We start from the raw sequence: 27,958 nt of genomic DNA on the forward strand, positions 1-27,958 counted from the left end.
CATTTCTCTCTGGGAAATCTTCAGTTCACCGCCCGCGAGGGAGAAGTGGTGGCACGCAGTGGTCCCACCCTCTCTGACCTGAAGTGCTCCCCTCTGCTTGCTCACCAGGCTTCCTCACACTTAGCTTTGAAGCATTTTTGGCTCTTTCTCAGAAGCTCTTTCTAGAAGGTTAAAAAGTGTTTAAAAAGAATTTTAAAAAAATATTCAGTGGAATAAAATATTCACTGCAATAAGTGAAGAGTCTTTTAAGGGATCCATTTTGAAGCTCTTTTGAATAGGCATAAAATTTTGGTACATAAATTAAATAAAATTTGATACTTAAATTTAAATAAATTGTAGGACTTTATAGTGTCGAGCTTTATAAGTGCTTTAAAAACATTTTGTGTACCTCTAAAATTCAATTGTAGTGAACAAACACTAGTATGTATAGCTTGTTTTCACTAATCTTTTAAGAATTCACTTGTTCTGAAGCTATGTTAATTGTAATCAAAATTGCACATGAATGTTGTAGGAACAACTGGAAACCTCCAGGAGAGAAATGATTGGGCTTCAGGAAAGAGACAGACAATTACAATGCAAGAACAGGAATTTGCATCAGTTGCTGAAAAATGAGAAAGATGAGGTGAGTTGTCAGTTATTGTAAAGTTTAAGTGATTTTTTAAATGTAATTTGAGGTGAACATAAGAGCCACTTCACTGTAAAACAAGCAAGGACAATTTTTTCATTCTGTGTCAAGCTGAATGGCGGGCCTCTGTGTACAGTATTGCATCATATTTAACTGGGTCAGAAACCCTCCCCACAGTCCCCTCTGCCAAGTGGATCCATTGGCTTAAGCTTGTTAGTCGTGGCTCGTGGCAGCCAGTGTCCTCTACCACCCACCCTGGGTGCACAGGCACCGTCACTTCTTCTCGGGCACACGGTGCTCTAAATGCAGGTCATTTATTGCCTGCCACACCTGTACTTCATAACTGGCTGCTGCCTCTTGCACCCTCTTAAATATTGACTTTGTTCATCCAGTCGAGCAATTAATTAACTGAACACAAGTTATTGTTTAAAAACACAATTCACATTTAAAAATCTAATTTATGAGGCTAAAGATGTTATAAGTCTAATCTCATTTCTACTTTAGTGGTTACTTAGTATTTGGACCTATAGAGTTAATGCATTTGAAATTATTTTTAAATTTATGTAAGAAGAAACCATTATGCTTTTATTGCTGTGCAGTTTGATCCTTGACCATGTGATAACTAAAAATAGAATACTTAATATAATTTCAGTGTTGTATATATTGTTTTAACTATAATTAAGGACTGTTAGGGGAGCATATTTATTTAAGGGCCTTGCAGTGATTTAGACAATTATTTTACCATATTTGATTATTTAATAGTATATATAGTAAGTGGTTAATGAGTATCTTAACCCTAAGGTTGCTTATATACTTACTTGAGTTCTCAGAAAATTTTGACTTGATCTATTGATTACATGTAAGTGATTTGAAAATAGTTCACCTTCAGTAAGGATTAAGTTAAGCAAGATCATCTGTAGCGGGTATTAAGGATGTCTGTGTAGCCTGGCTGGTGTAGCTCAGGGGTTGAGCGTCGACCCAGGAACCAAGAGGTCACCGGGTTCAATTCCCAGTCAGGGCACATGCCTGGGTTACGGCTCCATCCCCTGGGGGGCTACTGGGGAGAGGTGTGCAGGAGGCAGCTGATCGATGATGTTTCTCTCTCATCAGTGTTTCTATCTCTGTTCCTCTGCCTTCCTCTCTCTCTAAAAAAGCAATAAAAACATACAGATATATAAGAAAAAAGAATGTCTATGTAGCTCTGGCCAATTTTTCTCAGTGGTTAGTGTCAGCCCAAGGACCGAATGGTCTCGGGTTCAATTCCTGGTCAAGGGCAAGTACCTTGGTTGCAGGTTCCCCAGCCCAGTGGTCGGCAAACTGCGGCTCGTGAGCCACATGCGGCTCTTTGGCCCCTTGAGTGTGGCTCTTCCACAAAATACCACGTGCGGGCGCGCACGTACAGTGCAATTAAAACTTCGTGGCCCATGTGCAGAAGTCGGTATTTTGTGGAAGAGCCACACTCAAGGAGCCAAAGAGCCGCATGTGGCTTGCGAGCCGCAGTTTGCCAACCACTGCGCCCAGCCCCTGTAGGGGCTCAATGCAGGAAGCAACCAATTGATGTTTCTCTCTCACATCAATGTTTCTCTCTCTCCCCCTCCTTCATCCCTTCCTTCTCTCTCCCTTCTCTCTCCCTTCTACTCTCTCTGGAAGTCAATGGAAAAAATATCCTCAGGTGAGGATTAAAAAAAGAAAAAGGGAAAAGAATATCTATGTAGAATAGAAATTACCTTCTATTAAGGGCTACTTCAGAAACCATAGAAGAAATTAACATTTACCACTAGTCTCCGGCATTTAATAGATACTCAGCAAATGTTTGAATTGGATTCTGCTGTTTGTACTTACTCTAATTTGAGAACTGTTTATGGTCAGAAAAAAATGAACCGATTTACCTGCTGCCATGAACTGAACCATGGCTAATCTGCCTTGTCACAGATTAATAAGGAATAAAGTGATTCAAGTAATTCCTATAAGGAAGTCATTATAAATGATCAGGTGCATTCTACTTGTTTCAGATGAAGCTTTAATCACTAACATTTCCATAAATGATTTTCTGGCTTCTAAGTGATCAGGAGTTATATATGCAGAGTGAAAGGTGCAGAACAGCAATTTTCAACTGGTGTGCCACAAGGATTTTTAAAACGTGCAGTACCTGACTGTTTAGTCAGGGGCACTGACCTCTTTCCTTAGATTGTCAAATAAAAAAATGAGCAACACAATAATAGCCGCCCAATGTGAATGAATCAAAATTATACTCATTTTTTGTCAGAGCAGCCAAAAATATAATATTTTTAGTTGTGTGCTACAGAATTTTAGTAATTAGTTGATGTGTGCTATGAGATGAAAAAGGTTGAAAATCATTAGTGTAGAAGATAATTTAGAAAGTTAGCAACGATGGAAATTTCAGAATTAAAAATAAAAGTTTGATGTGATTCGTTTAAATGATATTTTATTTTAAAATGTATGTTTTTTATTGATTTCAAAAAGGAAGGGAGCAAGAGAGAGAAAAACACCAGTGATAAGAGAGAATCATTGATTGGCTGCCTCCTGTATGCTTCACACTGGAGATCAAGTCTACAACCCAGGCATGTGCCCTGACCAGGAATTGAACCGTGACCTCCTGGTTCATAGGTCGACGCTCAACCACTGACCACACTGGCCGGGTTAGATGATATTTTAAAGAGTGATTTCCAGTGGTTATGGAGAAGCAAGAATAATCCTAGAATTTTTTAACTATTTTATGGGGAAGTGAATGCTAGGACCTTTTTTCTCTTTTGAATTTGTGAATTTTAATTGGGTTTATCAATCCTAAAGGGACACATTTGATAGAAATTCTTTTTTCAGGTACAAAAATTACAGAATATCATTGCAAGTCGAGCTACTCAATATAATCATGATATGAAGAGAAAAGAGCGTGAATATAATAAACTAAAGGAACGTCTACATCAACTTGTTATGAACAAGAAGGATAAAAAAATAGGTAAGAAGTGGCTGGCTAAGACAGAACAAGAGGAATAAATAAGCTTATACTATGATAAGAAATAAATGTAAAAGCATTGAGCACAATAATTCCTGAAATATTTTCATGCTTAAACAATTTTTAAAGATGGTATATGTCCATATAAACTAGAAATTGAGGCAACAGGTAAGGGAAAAAAGAGGTAATTTTGCTTTGCTTATTACTTGCATATAAGAATTGCATTTCTTGTTAACATGGTAGGTGTGGATTAATCCATAGAGGAGAAATAAGCCAGAGGACACACTCTAATCTTCCATAATAAAGAACCAATAATATTAAAAATCAGGATCAGTTGTTTAGATCAATAGAAGTATGCTTTTGAGAAAATAGTTCATCAGACTAATAATTTGTCAGTTTGAGTTCCCTTAAATTGAGTTGTACATTTTGAAACAACTATTCAAAAGGATGAACTATGAAAGTTATGCTTATATTTGTGTGGTCTAGTATTTTTTTAATTTATAATTTACTTCATGCCAGTATAAGAGTAATTTCAAGTAAACAGCATAGATTGAGAAGTAGATCTATACATACACAGAAGTAGAGTACACAGATAGTTTCGCTGGCCTGATGAGATTCAGGGGACAGGGAACATGTGCGTTTTATTTATTGAAGCATGGTTTCTAGTGGACAGTAGGCTGTCCTGTAATCTGTACTGTACAGGTGCACCCCTAAGCTGTCTTTCTAAACTGAACTGGGACTTGCATACAATAGCTGACCAGCAGATGTTTCCAGCTGTCACCTGGTGGGCTCTGTCTGCTACCATCCAGCGATCAGTGTTGACCGTATCACTGTCATGCTGTATAGCAGAGGTGTTGCAGTTTTTCAAAGATTTTTTTATTTTTAAAATCATTGAAAAATGAAAGTGTAATAAGCAATTAAGACAAGGATGAAAATCTCTAGGTATTCTGAGGTAATAAATCTAAAATTGCACTTGGACACTCATTGGTTTTTAAGGGTGGTTAACCGTGTGTTCATTTATGAAGGAAATAAAATTAAAGGATGAAATGCTAGAAGTATAAAATGTATTGCCCAGTTAGAGAACTTGATTAAAAATGTTATTCTGGTGACAGCCCTTATTTTATGGGGGGAGTGGGAGGTTGGCTGTTTCACCTTGTCCAAACCCAGTTGGAAGTGACAGGTTCATAATGATTTTATCAGTTCTAAAATGACAACTTACTCCCATCTTTCTTCTTATGTCAACTGCTTCCAACTCCATGTGGTGCAGACAAGGCGTTAATGCTGGCACAGGGCTTCCTGATTGATTCCTTTACCAATGCTGCTGCTACAGGGCTTGGCAAACTTCTTCTGTAAAGTTCAAATACTAAATATTTTTGGGTTTATGGGGTCTAACCGATTTATCTCTGCCAATGTAGCACAAAGGTAGCTGTAGACAGTATATAAGCAAACTGTGTGGCTGTGTTCTAATAAGACTTTATTTATAAAATCAGGCAGTCAGCATGTAGGCCCTGATGATAACATTAATGATAATAAGATAACATTTATTAGGTATTTACTGTGTTAAGTGCTTTAACATTTCTTTTGTTCTTCACAACTTCTCGTTGGTACATACTTTCATTATTACCTGTATCGATGAAGAAACAGGCTCAGCAGTTAAATAACTTGCCAAGATCTCAGTGCTTATAAATGATGAAACCGTAATTTAAAATCTGGGCTGATTGAGCCCAAAACAAATTTCAGTCTATATACCAGGTTGACTTACATCCTTGATGCATTATGGAATGTATTAGGGTTTTAAACACTTAAACGTGTATGGTGAGGATTGGTTTTGTTCTGTGTTCTTGTAGCTATGGAAGTTTTAAATTATGTGGGGAGAGCTGATGGAAAAAGAGGCTCTTGGAGGACTGGTAAAAGTGAAGCAAGGTAAGGTCCAATTTAAATTGATAAATTCAACCAGACTCTTCTTTCTATGCTGCATTTTCATACTGACAGTTTCTTTTTCAGGAATGAAGATGAAATGTATAAAATTCTCTTGAATGATTATGAATATCGTCAGAAACAAATCCTAACAGAAAATGCTGAACTTAAGAAGGTTCTTCAGCAAATGAAAAAGGAAATGATTTCTCTTCTTTCTCCGCAAAAGCAGAAACCTATAGAAAAAGCAGATGATAGCACAGGAACTGTAAGTGGCTCTTCCTTTCAGATTGCTAATTAGAACTGTTGAGCCCTGACTGGTTTGGCTCAGTGGATAGAGCGTCAGCCTGCAGACTCAAGGGTCCCAGGTTCGATTCTGGTCAAGGGCATGTATCTTGATTGCGGGCACATACCCAATGGGGAGTGTGCAGGAGGCAGCTGATCGATGTTTCTCTCTCACTGATGTTTCTAACTCTCTATCCTGCTCCCTTCCTCTGTGTAAAAAGTCAATAAAATATATTAAAAAAAAGAACTGTTGAAGCAACGAACAGGTATTCTCCATGGGGACACTGTTGATATTTTGGACAGGACACTCTCTGCTATGCTACCCCAGTCACCGTGACAACCAAAAAAATGTCTGTTTCCAGACATGTCTTGGGAAATTGGTGGAGATTATTTTCTGATGACATAATATGTGCCAAACACTGTAATCATTTTTATAGGCATTGTGTCATTTCATTCTTCTTATAATTTGATGCTTTTGATACTATAATTATCCCCATTGTGTAGATGAAGACACCTGGGGCACAGTGGTCAGCCCAGTGTCACACATGACCGAACCAGGATTTGCATCCAAGTCCTTCCTCCTCCAGAGTTCATGTTTTTAACCATTGTGCCATATTCTTTAAATATTTTACTTCGAGTACGGTGTGCTTAAGCAGGCTCTGCTTTTCAGAGAGTGAAACCTTTGTTAATGCTAGGAACCAAATAATCATTCATTTCGTAAATATATTGAGTGTGCATTATGTTCTAGTTCCTGGGAAGAAAATTCTAAAAATATTTTAAAAAATATATTTTTATTGATTTCAGAGAGGAAGGGAAAGGGAGAGAGAGATGGAAACATCAGTGATGAGAGAATCATTGATCTGCTGCCTCCCACATGCCCCCTACTACCTCCCTGGGGATTGAGCCTGCAACCTGGGCATGTGCCCTGACCAGGAATTGAACTGTGACCTCCTGGTTCATAGGTCAACTCTCAACCACTGAGCCACGCTGACAAAGCAAGTCTATAAAAAGGTTTTGACTTTTCCCCAGTCTTTGTTTGGGCTGCTATAACAAAGTATTGTAGACTGGTTTATAAACAACAGAAATTTATTTCTCACAGTTCTGGAACCTGGAAATCCAAATCGGTGCCAGCAGATTGGGTGCCTGGTGAGAGCACTTTTCTTTGCTGCAGATTGCTGACTTGTACATGGTAGAAAGAGAGTCAGAGAGCTTATGGCTCCCTTTTATAGAGGCACTCATCCCATTCACGAGGGCTCTACTCATGACCTAATCACCTCCCAAAGACCCCACCTCCTAATACCTTCCCATTGGGGGTTAGAATTTCAACATATGAATTTTGGGGGAGCACAATATTCAGTCCATTGCATCTGCAAGATGCACTTTTTGAGAGAGACAAACATATAGAGAAGTTATAATTCTACTAGAGGCCCGGTGCACGAAATTCATGCACTTGACGGGGGTCCCTCAGCCCGGCCTGTGCCCTCTAGCTGTCTGGGAGCCCTTGGGGGATGTCTGACTGACGGCTCACACTACCGCTGCTGCGCTCACCAGCCGTGAGCCCGGCTTCTTTCTGGCTGAGTGGCGCTCTCCCCATGGGAGCGCACTGACCACCAGGAGGCAGCTCCTGTGTTGAGCATCTATCCCCTGGTGGTCAGTGCATACCATAGCGAGCGGTTGAGTGGCCTTATTAGTATATTACCCTTTGATTGGTTGAATGGCTGACCGGACACTTAGCATATTAGGCTTTTATTATATAGGACTAGGGGCCCGGTGCACGAAATTCGTGCACTGGGTGTGTGTGGGGGGGCGGGGGGAGTGTCCCTCAGCCCAGCCTGCCCCCTCTCACATACTGGGAGCCCTCAGGCGTTGACCCCCATCACCCTCCAATCGCAGGATCGGCCCCTTGCCCAGGCCTGACGCCTCTGACAGAGGTGTCAGGCCTGGGCAGGGGACCCTCATTTCCCCCCATCACTGGTTCTGCCCCCAGCCCAGGCCTGATGCCTCTGGCCCAGGCGTCAGGCCTGGGCAGGGGACCCCCAGACCCCTCCGATTGCTGGCTCTGCCCCTTGCCCAGGCCTGATGCCTCGGCCAGAGTCGTAGACCACTATCACTCTCCGATTGCCTGATCGTCCCCTTGCCCAGGCCTGACGCCTCCGCCAGAGGTGTCAGGCTTGGACAGGGGACCTCCATCTTCCCCCGGTCACTGGCTCTGACCCCCGCCCAGGCCTGAGGCCTCTGGCCCAGGAATCATGCCTGGGCAGGGGACCCCCAGCTCCCCGCGGTTGCAGGCTCCAGGCCTAACGCCTCTGGCCTAGGCGTCCAGCCCGGGCTGCGGGGACCCGCAGCTGCAGTGGCCCCGCGATCGTGGGCTTCGCTTTAGGCCCAGGCAAGGGACCCCTAGCTCCCGGGACTGCCAGCTTCGACCGTGCCCAGCTCCCATCACTGGCTCCACCCCTACTTCCTGCTATCACTGGCCAGGGCGGCAAAGGCGCCTGATTCTCCGATCATGGCTGGGGGGCAGGGCAACTTTGCCCTGCCCCCCACCTCTTAGCTCCCCCCTGGGTTTCCGATCACTGTCAGTGACAGGGGGCTTCTTCCTGCTTTCCCTTTCGCCTCCCTGCATTGTGCCTACATATGCAAATTAGCCGCCATCTTGTTGGCAGTTAACTGCCAATCTTAGTTGGCAGTTAATTTGCATATAGCCCTGATTAGCCAATGAAAAGGGTAGCACCGTACGCCAATTACCATTTTTCTCTTTTATTAGTGTAGTTATTGTGGAGCTATAATAGGTTAGTGCAGTGTGTAAAACAGAACAGAGATGGCAACTAAGGAAGACATCACAGAGCAAGTGACATTTGATTTGGCTCTTAAAAAATTAGTCGGTGTTTTTGAGGTAGAAAGCATGGGAAAGCATTTGATGAAAGGAGAATAATATGTACAAAGGTCTGAAAAAGCAAGTCATAATGGTGGAAGTTCTTTTAACTCTATTTATTGCTTTATATAGAAGTTTAAATTCTGGATTCACGATGCATGACTAAAATTTGAAACTAATAGTGTTGGTGTAAAATGTTAATTACCAGCAAGTTACCAGGACTTAATTTTGTATTTCCCCTGTTTTTAAGGCATTGGTGGTATAGTGGTGAGCACAGCTGCCTTCCCCGTTTTTAAAGTTTGCATTACACCACTTCCCTTTTACGAAAAAGCTACATTAGTACGTTTTCACTAACCAAAAGAAATCCAAAGAGAATTTTCCCTTTTAAATTAATAGTCTTTGCTTCTTCACTTTACGACATTTCAGTTTATGGAAGGTTTCATAGGCGCACTCTACTTTTGGATATTGGGGGAAACTGGTGTTTACTTGTGTTAGAGATTCCCATCCCACCTCTTACCTTTCTTTTTATTTCTTCTTTAAAAACAGCATTATCTGACTGTTCTTTTAAACTCTATAGTTAGGGGCCTCCTTGATGCCTTATTTAGTTAACCTTTTTCTCTCAAAGTCCCTCTCTTCAGGTCAGTTCCTAACATTCACTAATACCTCTCTAGGATTAGCAGAGTTCCCATTACTCTGTGGTTGCTTAGCTCTTGGCCCAACTTTTACTAACCTCTCATTACCAGCTTTTATTCAGCAAAAGTAGTGGTAAATAAAGATCTTTCTCATAATTAAATTCCCCTTTTCCCCAATTATTTAGCCAGTGGTAGTATCTGTATAATTCATAACTCAAATATTTAGGGTTAGAGAAACAATCTCTTAAGTATATTTTCTGTTTTTCTACATCTTTTTTCTGTTAAAATTGAAGTAATTCAGTTGGAGCATTATAGCAAGAGGAATAAGTTGTAATGTTGGAATATCTAGGTAGCATCCAAGTGTCATTTATTTTTTATTTTGCTTACCTAATTGTAGCCAAAATTTATACTCAAAATTCACATTAAATGAATTTTTCATTTTCATTTTGTGGTTTTAGAATTTCAACTTGGAAATGTGTAGCAATTTGTTATTTTCAAATAATGGATTTTCAGTATTTTTTAAATATATAGCAGAGAAGGTTTAGCTCCTTGGAAAAGTTACTGGCAAATAGCTTTGGAAGATTGGCAATAACCAGAGTCACAGTGAGCTACACTCTGGGCATTTTCCCACTGGCTCCCTGGGAGACCTTGACCTCTGCAGCCCATCACTGACCTCAGACTATTGACGCAGTTCTTCTCACTCAGTTAGGACCGTTCTATGTAGATGCAGATTATTATGACATACTCATTTTAATATTGTTTCTGTATGTTCTTTATTCTGCTTTGATTCTATTTGATCATATGCAATAATAAAGTTTGTTACACTTTCCTATGATTTAGTGTCTTGGTAGAATGCACAAAGAAAAATAACCTCCAATTTTATTTTTTTAAATTATATGAGAAAAATAGAACTAAAAGATGCTTTTACTTTGGAAATTATTTCACAGGTTTGTTTAAGCAGCGTAAGATTGGAGACCAGTTGATCTAACTTTACCTCACTTCTACTTCTTGGCTGTGTGACATTGGGCAAGTTACTCTTTCTCTAAGCCTGAGTTTGGAAGATTAATTAACATGTGAAAGCATCTAAAACATTAGACAGATAGTAACTTCCTCACCCAGCTCGAATTCAGGTTTGAAGAGACCTGATTTGGGGAATTTCTATCTTCAATATTAATCGCTTTTTCTCAAAATACTTAGGTTAAGTACTGGGTCATATATGCTTAAGATACAGTACAGAAATGATTTTGATAAGTAGTTGACAGACAGTCTGATTACTACTGCCTATGTGCCTAAAGCCATTTTAAGATACTGGTCTTTTTATGTCTTGTAGGGTATCTCTGATGTTGAAGAAGATCCTGGGGAACTGAGTAGAGAGAGTATATGGGACCTTTCCTGTGAAACTGTGAGAGAGCAGCTTACAAACAGCATCAGGAAACAGTGGAGAATTTTGAAAAGTCACGTAGAAAAACTTGATAACCAAGGTAACTACTGCCTAAATGCATGCAGAGTGAGTAGTGACCCTCAGTAAACTTAATTTTCCTTCATATAAAAGCCAGTTTGGTGGTTTAAAAAGCAAGACTGCCTACTTCTAGCCGTGAGGTTGAATCTCACTGAGAAAATGTACTTGGCGCCCAGAGTGCATCTTTCTCTGGAAAGCGGACGCCATGATTCATGTGCTCTGAATTCACTTGGATACAGTGATCAGTCTCTTACTAATCTTGGAAATCAAGAAGTAGTAACCATCATACAGTATAAATATGAACCTTTTGCTTATTCTAGATATGTGCATCTCAGATCCTAATAACCCACTTTTAAATTATTTTCAAAATAAATGATGTTCAATGTATTTGTGTCAGGGAGTCTGTAAAGTAGAATATCCAGGTCTCTGTTCCCTATATGTAACACTTAATAGTTTGGTGCAAATCTTTTTAGACTTTTATCTCTGCATTTGCAAAATATTTCTTTAAAAATACACACACAAAAAACCAAAAATTGAATATTTTAAACATCTTTTCCTATCAATACATATAGTTTAGATAGATTTACATTGATTAATATGTTTTTAATATTTTATATTTATTAAAGTTTACATGCTTTTAAATCAAGAAAATTAACTGTCTGCTCAGTAAGTGGTTTAATTAAAAAATTATTCTAAATTGTCAAAAATAACAAACTCAGTGCCATTTGTCTTCAGTAATAAAGAGCAATCAGCAGGTGGTGTTGAGGGGATCTATGCGGGTAAAAGGGGGCCATCTGTAGTTCTCAACAATAAAGATACATTTTTAAAATAAATAAAGAGCAATCAGCAAACTTATGTAAGTACCAAAGTTAGTTGACAAGAGATTGTATTGACTTGGGTGAGGCTTCATTGTCTGTTAGTATGTTTGGCTTCCTGTTTGTCGGAGTCTAAACCAGAGAGTGAGATTTGTAGCACTGCGTTGGCCTTGGAAGAAGTGTTAAAAGAGCGTAGTTTATGCAGGTCAGTTATTTTTCCCTATAGGTTGTCCATTTTTAGTTAGGACATAATCTTGAGTAAACATGGATTACAAAGTAAATGTTGGCAGTGAAGGTCTATTTTTTGTGGATATCCTTTAGTCCAAAAGGGTGCCAGTTTATAGTTGTCATGAACTCCTTATAGTTGCTTTGCTTTTTAAGTTTTTCAAGTGTTAAAATAATATAAATTTAATTTTAATATATAGTAGCTTATGAATTTTTAAAGAGCACAGGAAAATAGTAATCCTTCAGAAAGCCTATGGGATTCCCGAAAGAGAAAAGTTCCGAGAGCTTGATTTTTAAGTGTATGTCCAAAAGGCACTGTAAGCTAAGTGGTGACTGTTAAGCTAATGTCAAATTACTACTTTTATGTTAGTTTCAAAGGTCCACTTAGAAGGTTTTAACGATGAAGACGTAATTTCACGACAAGACCATGAGGAAGAAACCGAAAAGCTTGAGTTGGAAATTCAGCAGTGTAAAGAAATGATTAAAACTCAACAACAGCTTTTACAGGTAAATGCGAGTTACTTTTAAAACTGTTCTTCCTTGAGAAGGACCAGAATGTTACTGAATCTTACGAGATTAAGTTCCTTTATTTCATAAGATCTGTAGTATTTGACACTTGTCCGACCTAGGGTCTCTGCTTCCTAACAGGTAGATTTCATACTGTTGCTTAGTTGGTCTTGGCCCGTTAGAGTAGAAGTATTTGGGGAATGGCACACCTCAGTCGACGTTCTCGTTCTTCCTAATTTCTGTCCATCCGCTCAAGTGTGCCTTGCCCCCCCTTGTTTCGTTTCAACTTGGGGGAGTGTTGCAGGGGCCCTCAGGAACTTACTGTTTTAAAATCTAATAGCAGCAGCTTGCTACTGCATGTGATGACGATACCACTTCACTGCTACGCGACTGTTATTTGTTGGAAGAAAAGGAGCGCCTCAAAGAAGAGTGGGCCCTATTTAAAGAGCAAAAAAAGAATTTCGAGAAAGAAAGACGAAGCTTTACGGAAGCTGCCATTCGCCTAGGATTGGAGGTATTTTAACCAATTGGCTTTCCTTGTAGCACTTTTGAGAATTGTAGAGAGGCCTCAGTAGAATGCATCTAAGTTCTGTGTCCATTTAAAACTATTTTACCAGTGATTTCATCAATAACTTGAAATGAAAGAGATGCTAAGCATGTGAACTATAGAAGGATAGCTTTTTGCCTTTACCAGATTTGAGGATTGAAAAATTAAAAAAAACAACACAGCAACTAAGCATTCATTATCCCTTTTGGATTAGCTTTCTACTATTAAGTGTTTGGCTTCACAAGAGAGATCTCTTTTGGGCATATGTCACCTGTCCATTGTCAATAGATAGTGTCAGAAGACAGTGCAAACAAGAGTATGTTTGTTGTTTTGTTTTTATAAAAGGAAGTGTGGTAAAAAGTGAAGTTCTTTCTCCTTTCGGGCCCTCGTCCAGGGATATGGGCCTCCCAGTTAGCGGTTAGGACTGTTATGTATGCATGTCCTCAGCTTGTTTTTTTTTACTCAGCAGTGTATTGCCTACAGATTTCCCTTTCAGCAATTATAGAAGTAATGTCAGGACCTGTTTTAAAAAATAAAATCAACCCATACAAAAAGCTAAAAAGTGAGAAAATACCCTCCTTTCTCATTGCCAGTTTAATTCCTCAGAGGTAACCACTGTTATAAGTTTCTATTTGTCATTCTTCTGGGAAGTATTATACTATTTTAACTTTAATATATTTCAACTTTTTTTTCTTGATACCAGTCTATTGATTCCCCACTATGAAAGAGTAGGCATTTAAAGTCCTTATCTTGACTACCATCTATACTGTTCCTTATATCTGGCTTCTTTATAATATCGTTACTTTTTACACCACTTTTTAAAAAATTGCTTTTTCTGATTAGCCTTTTTACTTTGAGTAAACTGTTTAACGCATTTACTTCATGTTTGCTCAACTTCAGACAGTATTAGCTTATCCTTGCAATGAAAGAAGGCATCCTCCTAGTTACTTATTCCATTGCGCTTGCCCCTCCACTTCTGATGTGATAATTGTTTTTCACTGTGAAGTGATATCACATTCTTATTCTGTCCTGTAATATAATCCAAGTGAAGTACTTTGTGTAAGATTGAGACTTAAAAATTGAAAACCAGGAAAGAACATTGATAACAGCATGATTGTTAAATATTATTCATTTATAACCAAGTAATATATTTGGACACATAGAAAAACTTCTGTGTTACTAAGACTGCCACCTGGAAGAGAATCTTCTGTGCATCGCTGTGGAATAAATGCTTTGACTGTCTTTGTAGCCTCCTCTATGATTTCCTGACTCAAATTCAGCCATCATGTTTCTTCTATCTCAGGTTACCATCTTTCTCATGGTTCCTTTTTCAGTAATCTGTATTACCTTATTCATTTTCTCATAAGTAGTGTGTGAGTGAAAACTGTTTTGAAATACGGAATATACAGAAGTGTATTCATACTTGATTGGTTTGGCTGGATATAGACTTTAGGTTCTAACTTTTTCCCTTGAAACTTTGAAAAAGTAATTCCTTTTCTCCTCCTCCTCCTCCTCCTCCTCCTCCTCCTCCTCCTCCTCCTCCTCCTCCTCCTCCTCTTCTTCTTCTTCTTCTCTCTCCCCCCCCCCCTCTCTCTCTCTGTTAATCCTCACCCAAGGATATTTTTCCAGTGATTTTTAAGGAGAGTGAAAGAGAGAGGGAAAGACAGAGAGAAACATCAATGTGAGAGAGACACATTGATTGGTTGCCTCCTGCACGAGCCTGACCAGGGCCTGGACCGGGGAGGAGCCTGCAAACAAGGTATGTGCCCTTGACCGGAATTGAACCCGGGACCCTTTGGTCCGCAGGCCAGTGTTCTAGCCACTGAGCCAAACCGACTAGAGCAGGGGTGGGCAACCCTTGGCACGTGTGCCAAACATGGCACGCCAGTAACTTTTGCTGGCACATGAAACCCTCTCTTATAATCTTCCATTTACAGTTTTTTTCTTAATATCGACTTTTTTATTTTTCGGATAAATTCAGTGTAGGTGCATCTTAGATAAATAAATAATTTTACATAACAAGTTATCTTAAAGACCATAAACATGGATTGACAAGAGAGGGGAAGAACAATTTCAATAGTGTCGAAAACGAACTCTTGAGGACTTGGAATGCCATTCCAGAAAATGTTTTCTGTTTAAAAAACTTTGCAACAGTGTTACTCTCCATGTTTTCATCCACATACGCTTGTGAATCTTTGTTCTCAGTGATGAATTTTGTTAAGTCTCATAATAGGAGTAGCCTGACGGATGAAAGTAGTAGCTTGTGCATATCTCTGAAGGTCACGAAATATAAACCTGATGTAAAATCTCTGTCATCAGTGATGCAGCAGCAAAAGTCCCACTGATAATATCAAACGGAGTCAAAGTTTTCTGTCGGACTATCAGTGTACATGTATACCTTAAAAAATAAATGTATTTTTCATCATCATATACTGTGTTTTTGTCGCTCGAATGAATTATTTCTTCAAGGTTCTTCACATACGTACATCTTAAGAGATATCAAGTAGGCGTAACATGTTCTCAAAAAATTAGGGTTGGCATGCAGAAGAATTTTGAGTCAGAGATTTTGCTGGTTTTGGCACGCACTCACAAACAGGTTGCCCACCCCTGGACTAGAGCTCCATTTCTTCTGGTATGTGGTTTTTGCTAACGAGAAACCTGATTATAAGGTAGCCTACGTTACTCTGTAAATACCCTCTGTTTTGTTTCTTCCCCCTCTCTGGAAGCTTTTGGAATTTCATATTCTTAAAGTTCAGAAATTTTACCAGAACCTATCTCCGTGGCTCCTTTTTTTAAAAATATATATTTTTATTGATTTCAGAGAGGACGGGGAAGGAGGGAGGGAGGGAGAGAGAGATAGAAACATCAATGATGAGAGAGAACTGTGACCTCCTGGTTCATAGGTCAATGCTCAACCATGAGCCATGCCAGCTGGGCCCCATGGCTCTTTTTGCCTGAAGATATACTATATTTCCTTAGTTTAGGGAAATTTTCTTCTATTCTGTATTTTTACCTCTTTGGACTTCTCTCAAATCCTGGAATTTTTCCTAGACAGATGGTTAGCCTTCTGAGTCTGTCTGTAGATTGACTTTATGTTCTGAATTTGGGGATATTCTCTCCGTTTATCTTGTGCATCAGCAACCTGGTCTTCAGCAAGGTCAGTTTCATTATTCTCTTCATCCCGAGTTTTTATTTCAGAGTTTATCATTTAAGTGTTTAACCTCTTTATTTTTTTTTGTTTTCTTTGTATAGCATTGTATTATTTTATAGGTGTTCATAAATCTGTTCGATAATTTGTATTGTGGATTTTTTTGTATCTAACAGTTTTGATACATTGCACATAATTTTTCAAGAAAATCGATTTCAAATATAATATTACATGTAATAAACATTAATATTTCAAGAAAAAAGATTTTAAATATAATAGAAGTAATCCTGTTATTTATAGATTTTTGATATTTCCTACAATTTTTATAATATTATACTATGTTAGTACAGTTTTGGTAATATATTTAAAATCTGTATTACGGTTTTAAAAAATATTTTTTTCTGTCTTGAACTATATGTTACCCATGATCATTTCTCTTGGCCTTTTTTCTCTTATGCTATTAGTTTTCTTCAAATGTTTAGTGATGCATTATTCTGTATTAATATTTATGAGTGAAAAACTACATAATGTTGGCCATTTTAAATAGCAATTTGCAAATTGTGAAAGTCGATTTCATCCATAGCTATCCTTCTCAGGAAACAAGAACAATTGGCACTAGCATTTTCTCTGTTTTGTAGGATCACCTCTGTTTCTGAGCCCATATTCCCCCCGCCCCCTCCCCCCCCCCCCCCCAGATGCTCTTGCTGCTTTGTATGCCACTCCCAGTTCTCTGCTTGGGAATCCCTTTGCCTCTGGTCACTGGAGGATGGCAGGGCCAGTGAAGGATAGGAAGGAAGAAAGGACCAGAAACCTGAGTGGGCGGGAGAATGTAGTTTAGGATTCGGCAGCTGTGCAGAAGGGGAGGTTTGACATGTGCCCCCTTGTGGTTTAGTGGTGCTGCTCATGCTGGTAGATGGTTGGAGGATGACAGCAATGCTTGAGAAAGCCTTATCTCTTTTTCTCATGTGATTAATTTACAATGGGTATTTTTCTGGTGTTTTTGATTTTATATTTATAATGTTCTATAGATTCAAAAGTTATGCTCATATTCTGCATGTTTAAAAGTTATGCGAATATGCTATTTTTGCATTGTCTACTTGAACTTATCCAAAATTGATGTGAAAAAATAGTGATTAGTTGGTTTATTGGATGAAAGGGATGGCTTTTTTATTTTTAAAACAATTTTCTTAAGTGAAATGTTTTCTTAATTCATTTGACTTAATTATATATATGGCAGCCAGAAGGCAAATACAGATAGCTAAAGAAATCATGTGAAATGGCAACTACATGAGCATGGGGATACTGATCATATTTCTTTGGTTTGCTTATTATGACAGAGAAAGGCATTTGAAGAAGAAAGAGCCAGCTGGTTAAAGCAACAGTTCTTAAATATGACTACTTTTGACCACCAGAATTCAGAAAATGTGAGACTTTTCAGTGCCTTCTCAGGAAGTGAGTATTTCATAAGCTCTTTAATCTGAAAATGCATGTAAAAAGTACTGTAAATTATTAATATAAAACTTTGGAGCGCACCAGTAAGAGCTTCCTAACTAAAACTAAGAAATCAACTTTAATATTTTATTTACTGAGTCAAATGGGAATGACAGGAGGGCTGTGCATTCCAAAGACAACTTTTGTGTATAATGTCAAGTTTTTGAAAATTTACTACAAACAAATATTTTTAAAACAATCCTTTTAAATGTTTGTGACAAAGATTACGGGATGAGCTAGACCAGCCGTGGGCAAACTACGGCCCGCAGGCCTGGCCCGTTTGAAATGAATAAAACTATTGAAAAAAAAGACCGTACCCTTTTATGTAATGATGTTTACTTTGAATTTATATTAGTTCACACAAACACTCCATCCATGCTTTTGTTCCAGCCCTCCGGTCCAGTTAAAGAACCCATTGTGGCCCTCGAGTCAAAAAGTTTGCCCACCCCTGAGCTAGACTCTCATTCTGTCTCACACCTTACTCAGAACTGCAAATAATTCATCACAGTTAACCACCTTCACTATATTGCCTTTTTTTGCCCCACAGGTTCTGACCGGGACAATCTTACAGTGCACTCAAGACCACGACAGAAGCCCTACAGGGTGTCTAATGGGTCTGCAGTTTGTACCTCTAAACTTACAAAATCTCTTCCTGCTTCTCCTTCAACTACAGACTTTTGCCAGACGCGTTCCTGTGTATCTGAACATAGGTATTGGTCTATAGGTCATCTCCTCACATATACATAACATCGCTAGAGTTGCATTGCTGAGGAAAAGTTGGCATGTTTGTAGTATTAGCAATAGTAGAGGCTTTGGAGAGGAATTCAGTAGATGGATTCATTTATTATGCAAATATTTATTGAGTATCCATTATCTATAGGCAACTATTAGGCAGCAGGAATACAGTTGTGAACAAGGCATATACAGTCCCTGACTTCTGGGAGCTAAATGATGTAATGTGATTCTTTTTATTTCACATCTAAAATACAATTTAAAATTTAAATACAATTTATGTACAGGAATGACAATATTTTAAGTACTTAATTTTATTAACTAGAAGGATATTGTTGGATAGTTTTTGTAGAGCACATATTTAGAGTTCCTTTTCTATGCCCATTCCATTGGTGTTGAAGGGGAGAGCACTGCTCATCCTCATCCTGCCTGGTAAAGAGGATCAGTACCCAGGATGATGGGGTCGAACAGCAGTCCCCGTCCCAGGAAACCCACATATTGCTATTAACTGCTGCATTTTGGGATAGCCCTCTGTCTAAGGTTGTTAAATTCATTTTCTGAGCTATAATACCAATTCTTTAGCTCGCAACCTATTCCAAGATTAGCTTTCAGCTAAGCAGCTAGACCATTGCTAGTGCTGCAGAGGAGCAGAAAGGAGCTGCGGGCTGCGCGGGAAAGTGTGCCCGCGATCGCTGTCCTCTGGAAGGAGGAGCCAGTGCCCAGGGCCTGCCAGTCTGGCAGGCGCCTTAGGAAGCCCGCAGCCCCGCAGCACACTGGCCTGTGGTAGTGAGAGGTTTGCATGGAGCGAAGTGCTGAAGAAGGCAGTAGCCCTTGAAACAAGAATGTTAAATAGATGAATTTTAAAACAAAAAAAATGAAGCATTTAAAAGGGCAAAACACTCTAACTTAAAGTTGACTTTTGAAAGGATTAGACTCCAAGTAAATATTGGGGCAAAGAAGAGCTGAGGGCCCTCCCGGCAAGTGCAGCGACCCTGAGGTGAGGACACTAGTGTGTCTGTGGATGTGAGTGTAGTTAGCAAACAAGACCAGGAGGTGGAGGGGACGGGTCATATCCTTTAAGGCCCTGGGTGAGTAGATTGGGATTAAAATGTTACTATGTATAAGTTCAAATATATATATAAACTAGAGGCCCGGTGCATTTGTGCATTTAGTGGGGGGTGGGGGGGCTTTCAGCCTGGCCTGTGCCCTTTCGGGCAGGGCATATGCCTGAGTTTCGGACTTGATCACCAGTTTGGAGCGTGCAGGAGGCACCTGATCAATGATTCTCTCTCATCATTGATGTTTCTCTCTTTCCCTCTCTCCCTTCCTCTCTGAAATCAATAAAAAAGAATATTAAAAAATCATTTAGTCTGTATTTGTAGGTCAGATAGTCTAAGGGCAATGCAAAAGCATTAGAGACTTTTAAGCAGGAGAGTGGAAAAAAAAATTAAGTTTTAAGAATATTACTCCATATTATGTAGGAAACATTCTCGGAGCCAGTGTGATATAAGCTGGGAGACTCAGGAGGCATTAGTGGAGCAGAGGTGACAGATGATGGTAATATGGATGAGTGTCAGAACATGAAGGTTGAAATGTTTGGATTTAGGATATATTTTGCAGTTAGAGCCAAAAGATTGAGTGATGGGTTGGATATGGGCAGTGAATGTTTATTTAATTTATAATAAAAGTAATGTAAGCTCAGAGTATTTTCTTACATAGAATGTTATAGAAACATTGAGATTTGACCAATCAGAACTATATATATAAATTTAGACATAAATTCTAGTTACCACTTATAAATAATACCTTTTGTATCTAAAAGAGAACATAGGATAGTTGCCCCAATTATTTTTACATATTTTAAATTTTTACCTTTTTATATAACTTTTTTTAGTTGTGAAATATTTGACAAAAATATTTCTTGAAGACATTGTTTTATGTTTAATAAAAGTCTAATATTTAGTACCTACATCATAGGGCAGTGATGGCGAACCTATGACACGCGTGCCAGAGGTGACACACGAACTCATTTTTTTGGTTGATTTTTCTTTGTTAAATGGCATTTAAATATATAAAATAAATATCAAAAATATAAATCTTTGTTTTACTATGGTTGCAAATATCAAAAAATTTCTATATGTGACACAGCACCAGAATTAAGTTAGGGTTTTTCAAAATGCTGACACACCGAGCTCAAAAGGTTCACCATCACTGTCATAGGGTGTTGTGAAGTTAAGTGTCAATATTTGTTAAAGCACTTAAAACAGTACTTGGTCCATTGTAAACCTTTAGTAACAGGCCATAAAAATAATAAATGTAAACATAAAAAGATTATAAAAAGACTTTTCTGTTTCTTGTACTCCAAGGTTTTACACTATATGACATCAATCACATAGAAACAGAATTTTGAACTTAAATTTCATTAAGCTATTCATAGTTACTGGCCTCGGAGGAAAAACATAGGAGAGAGTTGTGTAAATGGCTATTAGTTGCAGCTTGATGTAGTTCTTGAAGTTTTATATTAGGTGGTAAATTTGTGTTTTTGCTCCTGAAGCACCTTGGATCTGGGTTTTGTAATAAATAAGGTTACAGCAAAGTAATTAGAAGTATTTGCAGCATCCTCATTGCTCCTTCATTGCAGGATGGAATTTTACATAAAGGCTGTGCCTGGGTTCATGCAAAGTAGCTCTGTATTAAGTTGGAGATTTCAGTTGATCATTGACCTTATCTGAGATGGCAGGGATTCTGAGGGCTGAATTACTTTTTTTTGTTTAATATATTTTATTGATTTTTACAGAGAGGAAGAGAGAGGGGTAGAGAGTTAGAAACAAAATTACATAAGATACTCACCTGATAAAAATGTATTGTTCTTTGGTTCAACCCCGTAGATGTGAAAGTGATCAGTTAACTAGATGTGTTTGTTTTGAGGCTGGTTGCAGAGTATGTCTTTCAGATTGTATTGCTGAAGGTGGAAGCTGTGTCTGTGTTCAGACACTAAGGTTGTTGCTGCCTGACAGTTAATTGAGCACTGTTTGTTACGTGCTTAGTGCATGCTAACTCCTTTAGTTCTTACCCCAATCCTATGAGAAAGGTTGTGTTATTATGTCTGTTGTACGACAGAGGAAGCTGAAGAACAGGGAGGTTTAACTTGCCAAAGTGGTCCAGCTTGGGTATGGACTGGACTCCTAACACCTGTGTAGGTACTTGTTAAGGATCTGTGTGGGTGAATGAATGGGTAGTTGAAACCGTGCTTGAACAAATGGGCAAGTACTGAAAGAAACCACAGAGAGATTAGAAAATAGTGGCAGAAAGATGGGGATATGGGAGACACTGGCTTTCAAAACCCACATGTTCTCTGTCTACCTTGGGCTTTAGTTGGGCAGTGTGCTTTAGAGTTAGATTAAAGAGATAAATAAAAAAAAATAGAGGATTGGATGAAAGTGAGTAATCAGGCCATTTTGGAAGACTTCTTTGTTCTTGATCAGTATGTCCTCAAAATATACTCCATGAGACAAGGAATCAGTCAGCCTTTAGACATTAAAGCATATCAAAAACATAGGAGGAGATGATTATTAAGATCTACGTTTCTTTCCCCCTACAGTTCAATCAATGTGCTGAATATGACTCCAGAAGAGACTAGACCAAATCAGGTTGGAGGAGAATGTGCAAATCAGAAATGGAGCGTGGCATCGAGACCTGGATCACAGGAAGGTTGCTGTAGTGAGTGCTCCTGGACCTCCACAAATTCTCATGTAGAAAAAGATGGCTTGCCTTAGTCATGTGGACTGGGACTTTTTTCATTAATATGTACATCAAATTGCACATCTAAATTGAAACAGGGTGTGTCATAAAGTCGGTCATCTCTAATAATTTAAGGTGGTCTGAGTTGTTTGTTTGGACTTCCTGTTTTTCCCCCAAAGAACTAAAATGTTAAATCTATTTAAAAGGATATAAAGGTTTGGATATGTATTTTTAGTAACAGAAGCATCTGGTTCTGTGAATAAAGGAATGTATAGCTGTTTGGATGGAAACAAAAGCACTAGAGTGAGTTTCCTCTTATAGATATTAAAAATAGCACTTTTAGTAAATGGACTGTTGTAAATGTTTAATTTTGTCCCATATATAGTTGGCATTGAGAGTTTAGCCTTTACTTGAATGTATACTGTAGATTTTTAACAAAGCAAGTTCTATATTTATTATGTTTAGTGTGATTTGAAATTTGCTCTTTCATGTTTTAAATAAAGTGAAATTTATGTATGTTTTGTACATAGATATACATGATTATGTTAAGAGGCTTTAAGATCGAAAAGTTTTACACACCCATAATTATAGTATTTCATGCCAATAAAATTTTTATTAGTGGGATTTTGTTTACAAGTGTATTAGAGCCATTGCCACATTATGCTTAAGAATTTTTTGAACTCATTAGAGCAATAAATACTTAAAAGGTATCCCATGAAACTTGTTCTTTAGATAATTAATATTACATACATTTTTGAGACTTCTACAGCATTTGATTTTTTAAAAAATATATGTAGGATATAATTTTTCAAAGAAGTATTGATTATAGAGCAGGGGTGGGCAAACTTTTTGACTCGAGAGCCACAATGGGTTCTTAAACTGGACCGGAGGGCCAGAACAAAAGCATGGATGGAGTGTTTGTGTGAACTAATATAAATTCAAAGTAAGCATCATTATATAAAAGGGTACGGTCTTTTATTTTTTTTTAGTTTTATTCATTTCAAAGGGCCGTAGTTTGCCCACGGCTATTATAGAGTAATAGAGGCAAGACAACAAAAGTACCTTTGAATAAAGCAATTTAAGACTATTGGCTCCAGATATTTGGATAATAGGAGATGTTAAGATATTTAAGATGCTTGGATGCTGATATTTTCTTTACTAGATGGGTACCAGTGCTACACCAGCTGTACCAGCTAAGGCTGTGTATGGTTGTCAATTTTTCAATGATGCCACTAATGTTAAGGAATTCTGACAATGTACAAACATCAAATTTTATAATCCAGATGTTTTCTGGACAGAGTAGTGTCATGTCATTTTCAGAACTGATTGCATGTTTCTTCATATATATTATTGATAGTAGTAATAATACATGCAGACCTAGGCTCTTCCAGGATTCTCATCAAAAGTTTAAGTGCCTAACCTTATTTGTCTGTACATAGAAGCCTGCACAGATCCTATCCTTGCCAAATATTGTAGTTTAGGCCCATTTCTAGCAGTTCAAACACTTACATGTACTCACCCTGTATGGCTGTTCCATTTAAATTTGTCATGTTTAAAACACAAAATATTTTTGTCATTCATTCACTATATATTATATATATTCACAACTCTTTGGAATTGTGTCACAGCAGCCATTTTTTTCTGGGTTAATAGAATAACATCGAGTATCTTACAAGATTTATATATATACTTATGAGAAAGTAACCACATACTTACATTCTCAAAAAATCTAGCTCTTGCCCTGGCTGGTGTGGCTCAGTTGGTTGGGCGTCTTCCATGCCAGTTCTATCCCTGGTCAGGGCATATGCCCAAGTTGTGGGCTCCATGCCCAGTAGGGGGTGTGCAAGAGGCAGATGGTAGATGGTTCTTTGTCATCAATGTTTCTTACTCTTCTTACTCTTCCTTCTCTCTAAAAGTCAATAAACTATTCTTTAAAAAATCTAGCTCTTGAACAAAAGTAAATTAGTCACTCCCTTTAGTTTGACGCATGGTCATTTCTTTACCATTTAAAACACTAAAAAATGATACATTTCAGAAACAGTACCATATTCCAAAGGAAAAAATGGTTGGGATATAGTTCTTTTGCTATTGAGCAATAATGACATCAAAGAAAAGCAATCAAATTTTTAGTCAATGATGTATTTGTCAAGAATTCCTCCCCACCCCAAGGGTTTCCATGTTATACTTTGCCAAAAATAAACATTCTAATTTTTATAGTAAATCTCTTACTTCAGGGAGTATTGCATTCCATGACAATGGATTGCTACAAAGCAGCATCTGTTTTATTTTGTTTCCATTTCAAAATTGGTTAAATTCTCATATTGGGGGAAAAAATTCCTTAAGACTTACCTTAGCCCTGGACGGTTTGACTCACTGGATAGAGCATCGGCCTGGGGACGGGGGGGCGGGGGGGGGGGGGTTGTCCCAGGTTCAATTCCGGTCAAGGGCATATACCTTGGTTGCAGGCACATCCCCAGTAGGGAGTGTGCAGGAGGCAGCTGGTTGATGCTTCTCTCTCATTGATGTTTCTAACTCTCTATCCCTTTCCCTTCCTCTCTGTAAAAAACCAATAAAATATATATTTTTTAAAAAAGACCTTAAAAACTAAGGTATGCAAGAAACGGTATAATGAAAGCCAGGTTCACTGTACTTGGATAAAAGCATAGATCTACTAGAAGTTGTGTTTTACTTAATAGTGTTAATTTTGCTGTACTCCACATGCCAGCTCCAGAATGATTCCCAGTCACACTAAACTTCACAGGATGTGGAAGTGGCTGCCATATTGGAAAACTGACTCCACACATAAAACTCCTAGGATTTTATTTTCTTTCCTTTTCTAAGTATTTGCAATCTACACTAATAAAAGAGAAAAATAGTAATTGGCGTACGGCGCTACCCTTTTCATTGGCTAATAAGGCTATATGCAAATTAACTGCCAACTAAGATGGCAGTTAACTGCCAACAAAGATGGCGGCTAATTTGCATATGTAGGCACAATGCAGGGAGGCGAAAGGGAAAGCAGGAAGAAGCCCCCTGCCACTGACAGTGATCAGAAACCCAGGGGGGAGCCAAGAGCTGGGGGGCAGGGCAAAGGCGGCCCTGGGGCCGCCTTTGCCCTGCCCCCCAGCCATGATCGGAGAATCAGGCACCTTTGCCACCCTGGCCAGTGATAGCAGGAAGTAGGGGTGGAGCCAGTGATGGGAGCTGGGCACGGTCGAAGCTGGCAGTCCCGGGAGCTAGGGGTTCCTTGCCTGGGCCTAAAGTGGAGCCCACGATCGCGGGGCCGCTGCAGCTGCGGGTCCCCGCTGCCCGGGCCGGACGCCCAGGCCAGAGGCGTTAGGCCTGGGCAGGGGCAGAGCGGGAGATCGCGGCGCTGCTGCCGCTGCGGGTCCCCGTTCCCCGGGCCGGACGCCTCGGCCAGAGGTGTTAGGCCTGGGCAGGGGCGGAGCCTGCAACCACGGGAGCTGGGGATCCCCTGCCCAGGCCTGACACCTCTGCCGGAGACCTCAGGTCTGGTCAAGGGGCCGATCCGGTGATTGGTGATCGGAGGGTGATGAGGGTCAACTCCTCTGGTCGAGGCATCAGGCCTGGGCCAGAGGCATCAGGCCTGGGTGGGGGGCGGAGCCGGGGACTGGGGGGATATGATGGTCCCCTTGCCCAGGCCTGAAGCCTGGGTCAGAGGCATCAGGCTTGGGCGGGGGGTGGAGCAAGTGATCAGAGGGAGATGGGGGTCCCCTGCCCAGGCATGATTCCTGGGCCAGAGGCCTCAGGCCTGGGCGGGGGTCAGAGCCAGTGATCGGGGGGAGATGGGGGTCCCCTGTCCAAGCCTGACACCTCTGGCGGAGGCGTCAGGCCTGGACAAGGGGCCGATCAGGCGATCGGAGGGTGATGGGGGTCAACACCTAAAGGCTCCCAGTATGTGAGAGGGGGCAGGCTGGGCTGAGGGACACTCTCCCCCCCCCCCCCCCCCGACTCCCAGTGCACGAATTTCGTGCACCGGGTCCCTAGTTGTTAATAAAACGTGGACTGATTGTTCTGCTCTGGGACTTCTATAACAGGGATCTGGTTAGGCTTCCATTCCAGTTAGTCTTGGCATTATTTCCTATGTGAAGTACTACAGAATTGATATGTTATTGTTTTGTTTTGCTTTTTCAACCAAGTTTTGACCTGCAAAGCAGTGTAAGGTTTTCGGTCCACAAAAACATGTTTTGTTATCTAGTAGACAAAGTACTTATAAAGGTTTGGGCCATGTAGATAAGGATTATGAAATAGGTTATTCTAGTCATTTTCTAAATGCAGTGTTTTCTCCGGCTAGATGTAAAAGTGGAGTGGACTGTTGATAAAATGTTTATTTTCAGAAGTTTTGACCATCTTGGTCCCTGGCATATGTCATCAGTTTGGCGAAAATAAACAAAATTCTCTACAAAAAATAAATAAAAAATTGCTTGATTTATATAAAAACTTCTACCTGGCTGGTTACGATTTAAAATTGTTTTTTCAGATTTACAAATAACTAATTCTGGGGTCTTAGGAGTCATTGTAATGCCAGTAATATATAAAAATTTGCAACTTTCATATATTTTATGTTCAGAAATAGTTATACCCAGTATGATGCTTAACACACAGGAAATACATATTTGTTGATGAGAAATATAAAATGCTAATGAAACAAATAGCAAATCACTTTATTGGCATAAACAGGCTATAAATTTCAGGTTAAAACCCTAACTTTTCTCAGGAGAGTAGGACCTTTTGGAGTATATTCCCAACCCTAATGTAGCTTGGTTTCCACCACAGAGTTTTAGGATAGATTAGGCCATGGTACAAATAAACAAAACTGGTGTGGCTCTATAAAAATTTAATTCTTGTTCACGAAATGTTCAGTATGGATTGGAAAGTCTTCCGCCCTCGTTATGACACCTGGGACACGTGGCCCCAACATCGTCAAAGCGGGGGAAGAGCCAGCGGGCACATGGCGCTGGAGGTCAGGCCCTCACCTGAGGAGACATGGTTCCCACCTCCATTGCTTCAGTAAGAGTGTGGGCCTGCGGCCCAGCCTAACCACAGCAACACTGGAGGGAAAGCGGCTGCTTGGGGACCAGTGACAGCGTTAACACGTTGCAGCTGATGCCTGATATCTCATCCATTCAGTGACTGATTTAAAAACCAAAGAAAAACAACAGTAAAGCATAGTACTCTGTGCAAGGGATTTATTACTTGATTATTAAAGGCTTCAAATATTCTTAATTTTTATAAGGAATGTATTTAAGACTCCTTTACCTTCTCTAACCTTTTCATAATACAAAGTTTTAAAACATTCCAATGGTAGTTTCACACAGTTACTAAAATATTTTACAGTGCATAGAACACACATTTCCTTTTGATCCAATAACTCTGAGAGATTACTAACTGATTTTAGAGCTGGTAACAGACTTCAGATGTTGTGATGAATCCAAAGTCACATAGCTAGTAAGTGATAAAACAACAGAACTTAAAGCCCCAGGTCTGATTTCTAAATTTCCAATGTGGTCCAGACTGCTACAGTGCCTTTGGCCACCCCATCATCTACACCAAAGGTATTCATCACGTGGTCCATGTGTAAGACTTGGTCTTGTTTTGTGATAGTTACTATGGCAATTTTATTCAGAATTGGACCTAATCCTGTCAAAATTATGACATTAAGGTTCTTATTGAAATACTAGTTTAGTAGTAAATAATATTCTAAAGGCCACTGAATGATCCAAGATACACCCGGACAGCCTGCTTGTTCTGCCTCGGCAAGGTTAGTGTGTCACTGTGGCCCTCCATGACTACAGTCACAGTGACCACTTTGTTTTGTCCAAAGGTCCAGTAGCTTTCTATAGATATTTCACCTTCCAACAACTCCCTAGGTAGGAGCTATGATTATACTTACTTTACAGATGAGGAAACTGAAGCAAGGAAAGGTAAAGACACTTGTCCAGTGTCACACAGCTAATATGTGATGGAGCT

The 27,958-nt window shown here is 39.4% G+C and overlaps 1 protein-coding gene across 5 annotated transcripts in view; it reads left to right on the forward strand.

The window, feature by feature from the left end:
* The window catches only part of SSX2IP (SSX family member 2 interacting protein), a 51,020-nt gene extending 28,429 nt beyond the window's left edge, over nucleotides 1–22,591 (forward strand). For 2 of the 5 annotated variants that reach the window (XM_081087861.1, XM_081087859.1), the window contains exons 5-14: nucleotides 512–622; nucleotides 3,467–3,602; nucleotides 5,447–5,522; nucleotides 5,604–5,781; nucleotides 10,633–10,783; nucleotides 12,172–12,308; nucleotides 12,649–12,822; nucleotides 17,341–17,455; nucleotides 18,042–18,204; nucleotides 21,828–22,591. In XM_081087861.1, coding sequence (XP_080943987.1) covers nucleotides 512–622; nucleotides 3,467–3,602; nucleotides 5,447–5,522; nucleotides 5,604–5,781; nucleotides 10,633–10,783; nucleotides 12,172–12,308; nucleotides 12,649–12,822; nucleotides 17,341–17,455; nucleotides 18,042–18,204; nucleotides 21,828–22,002 — 1,416 coding nt within the window. In that variant the 3' untranslated portion in view covers nucleotides 22,003–22,591. The remainder of the gene's footprint in view (nucleotides 1–511; nucleotides 623–3,466; nucleotides 3,603–5,446; nucleotides 5,523–5,603; nucleotides 5,782–10,632; nucleotides 10,784–12,171; nucleotides 12,309–12,648; nucleotides 12,823–17,340; nucleotides 17,456–18,041; nucleotides 18,205–21,827) is intronic. The other 3 variants (XM_081087862.1, XM_081087860.1, XM_081087863.1) reach the window with 2 other exon arrangements.
* The last annotated feature ends 5,367 nt before the right edge of the window (nucleotides 22,592–27,958 follow it).

Source organism: Myotis nattereri (genome assembly GCF_964212035.1).
Source record: "Myotis nattereri genome assembly, chromosome: 3".
NCBI lineage: Eukaryota > Metazoa > Chordata > Mammalia > Chiroptera > Vespertilionidae > Myotis > Myotis nattereri.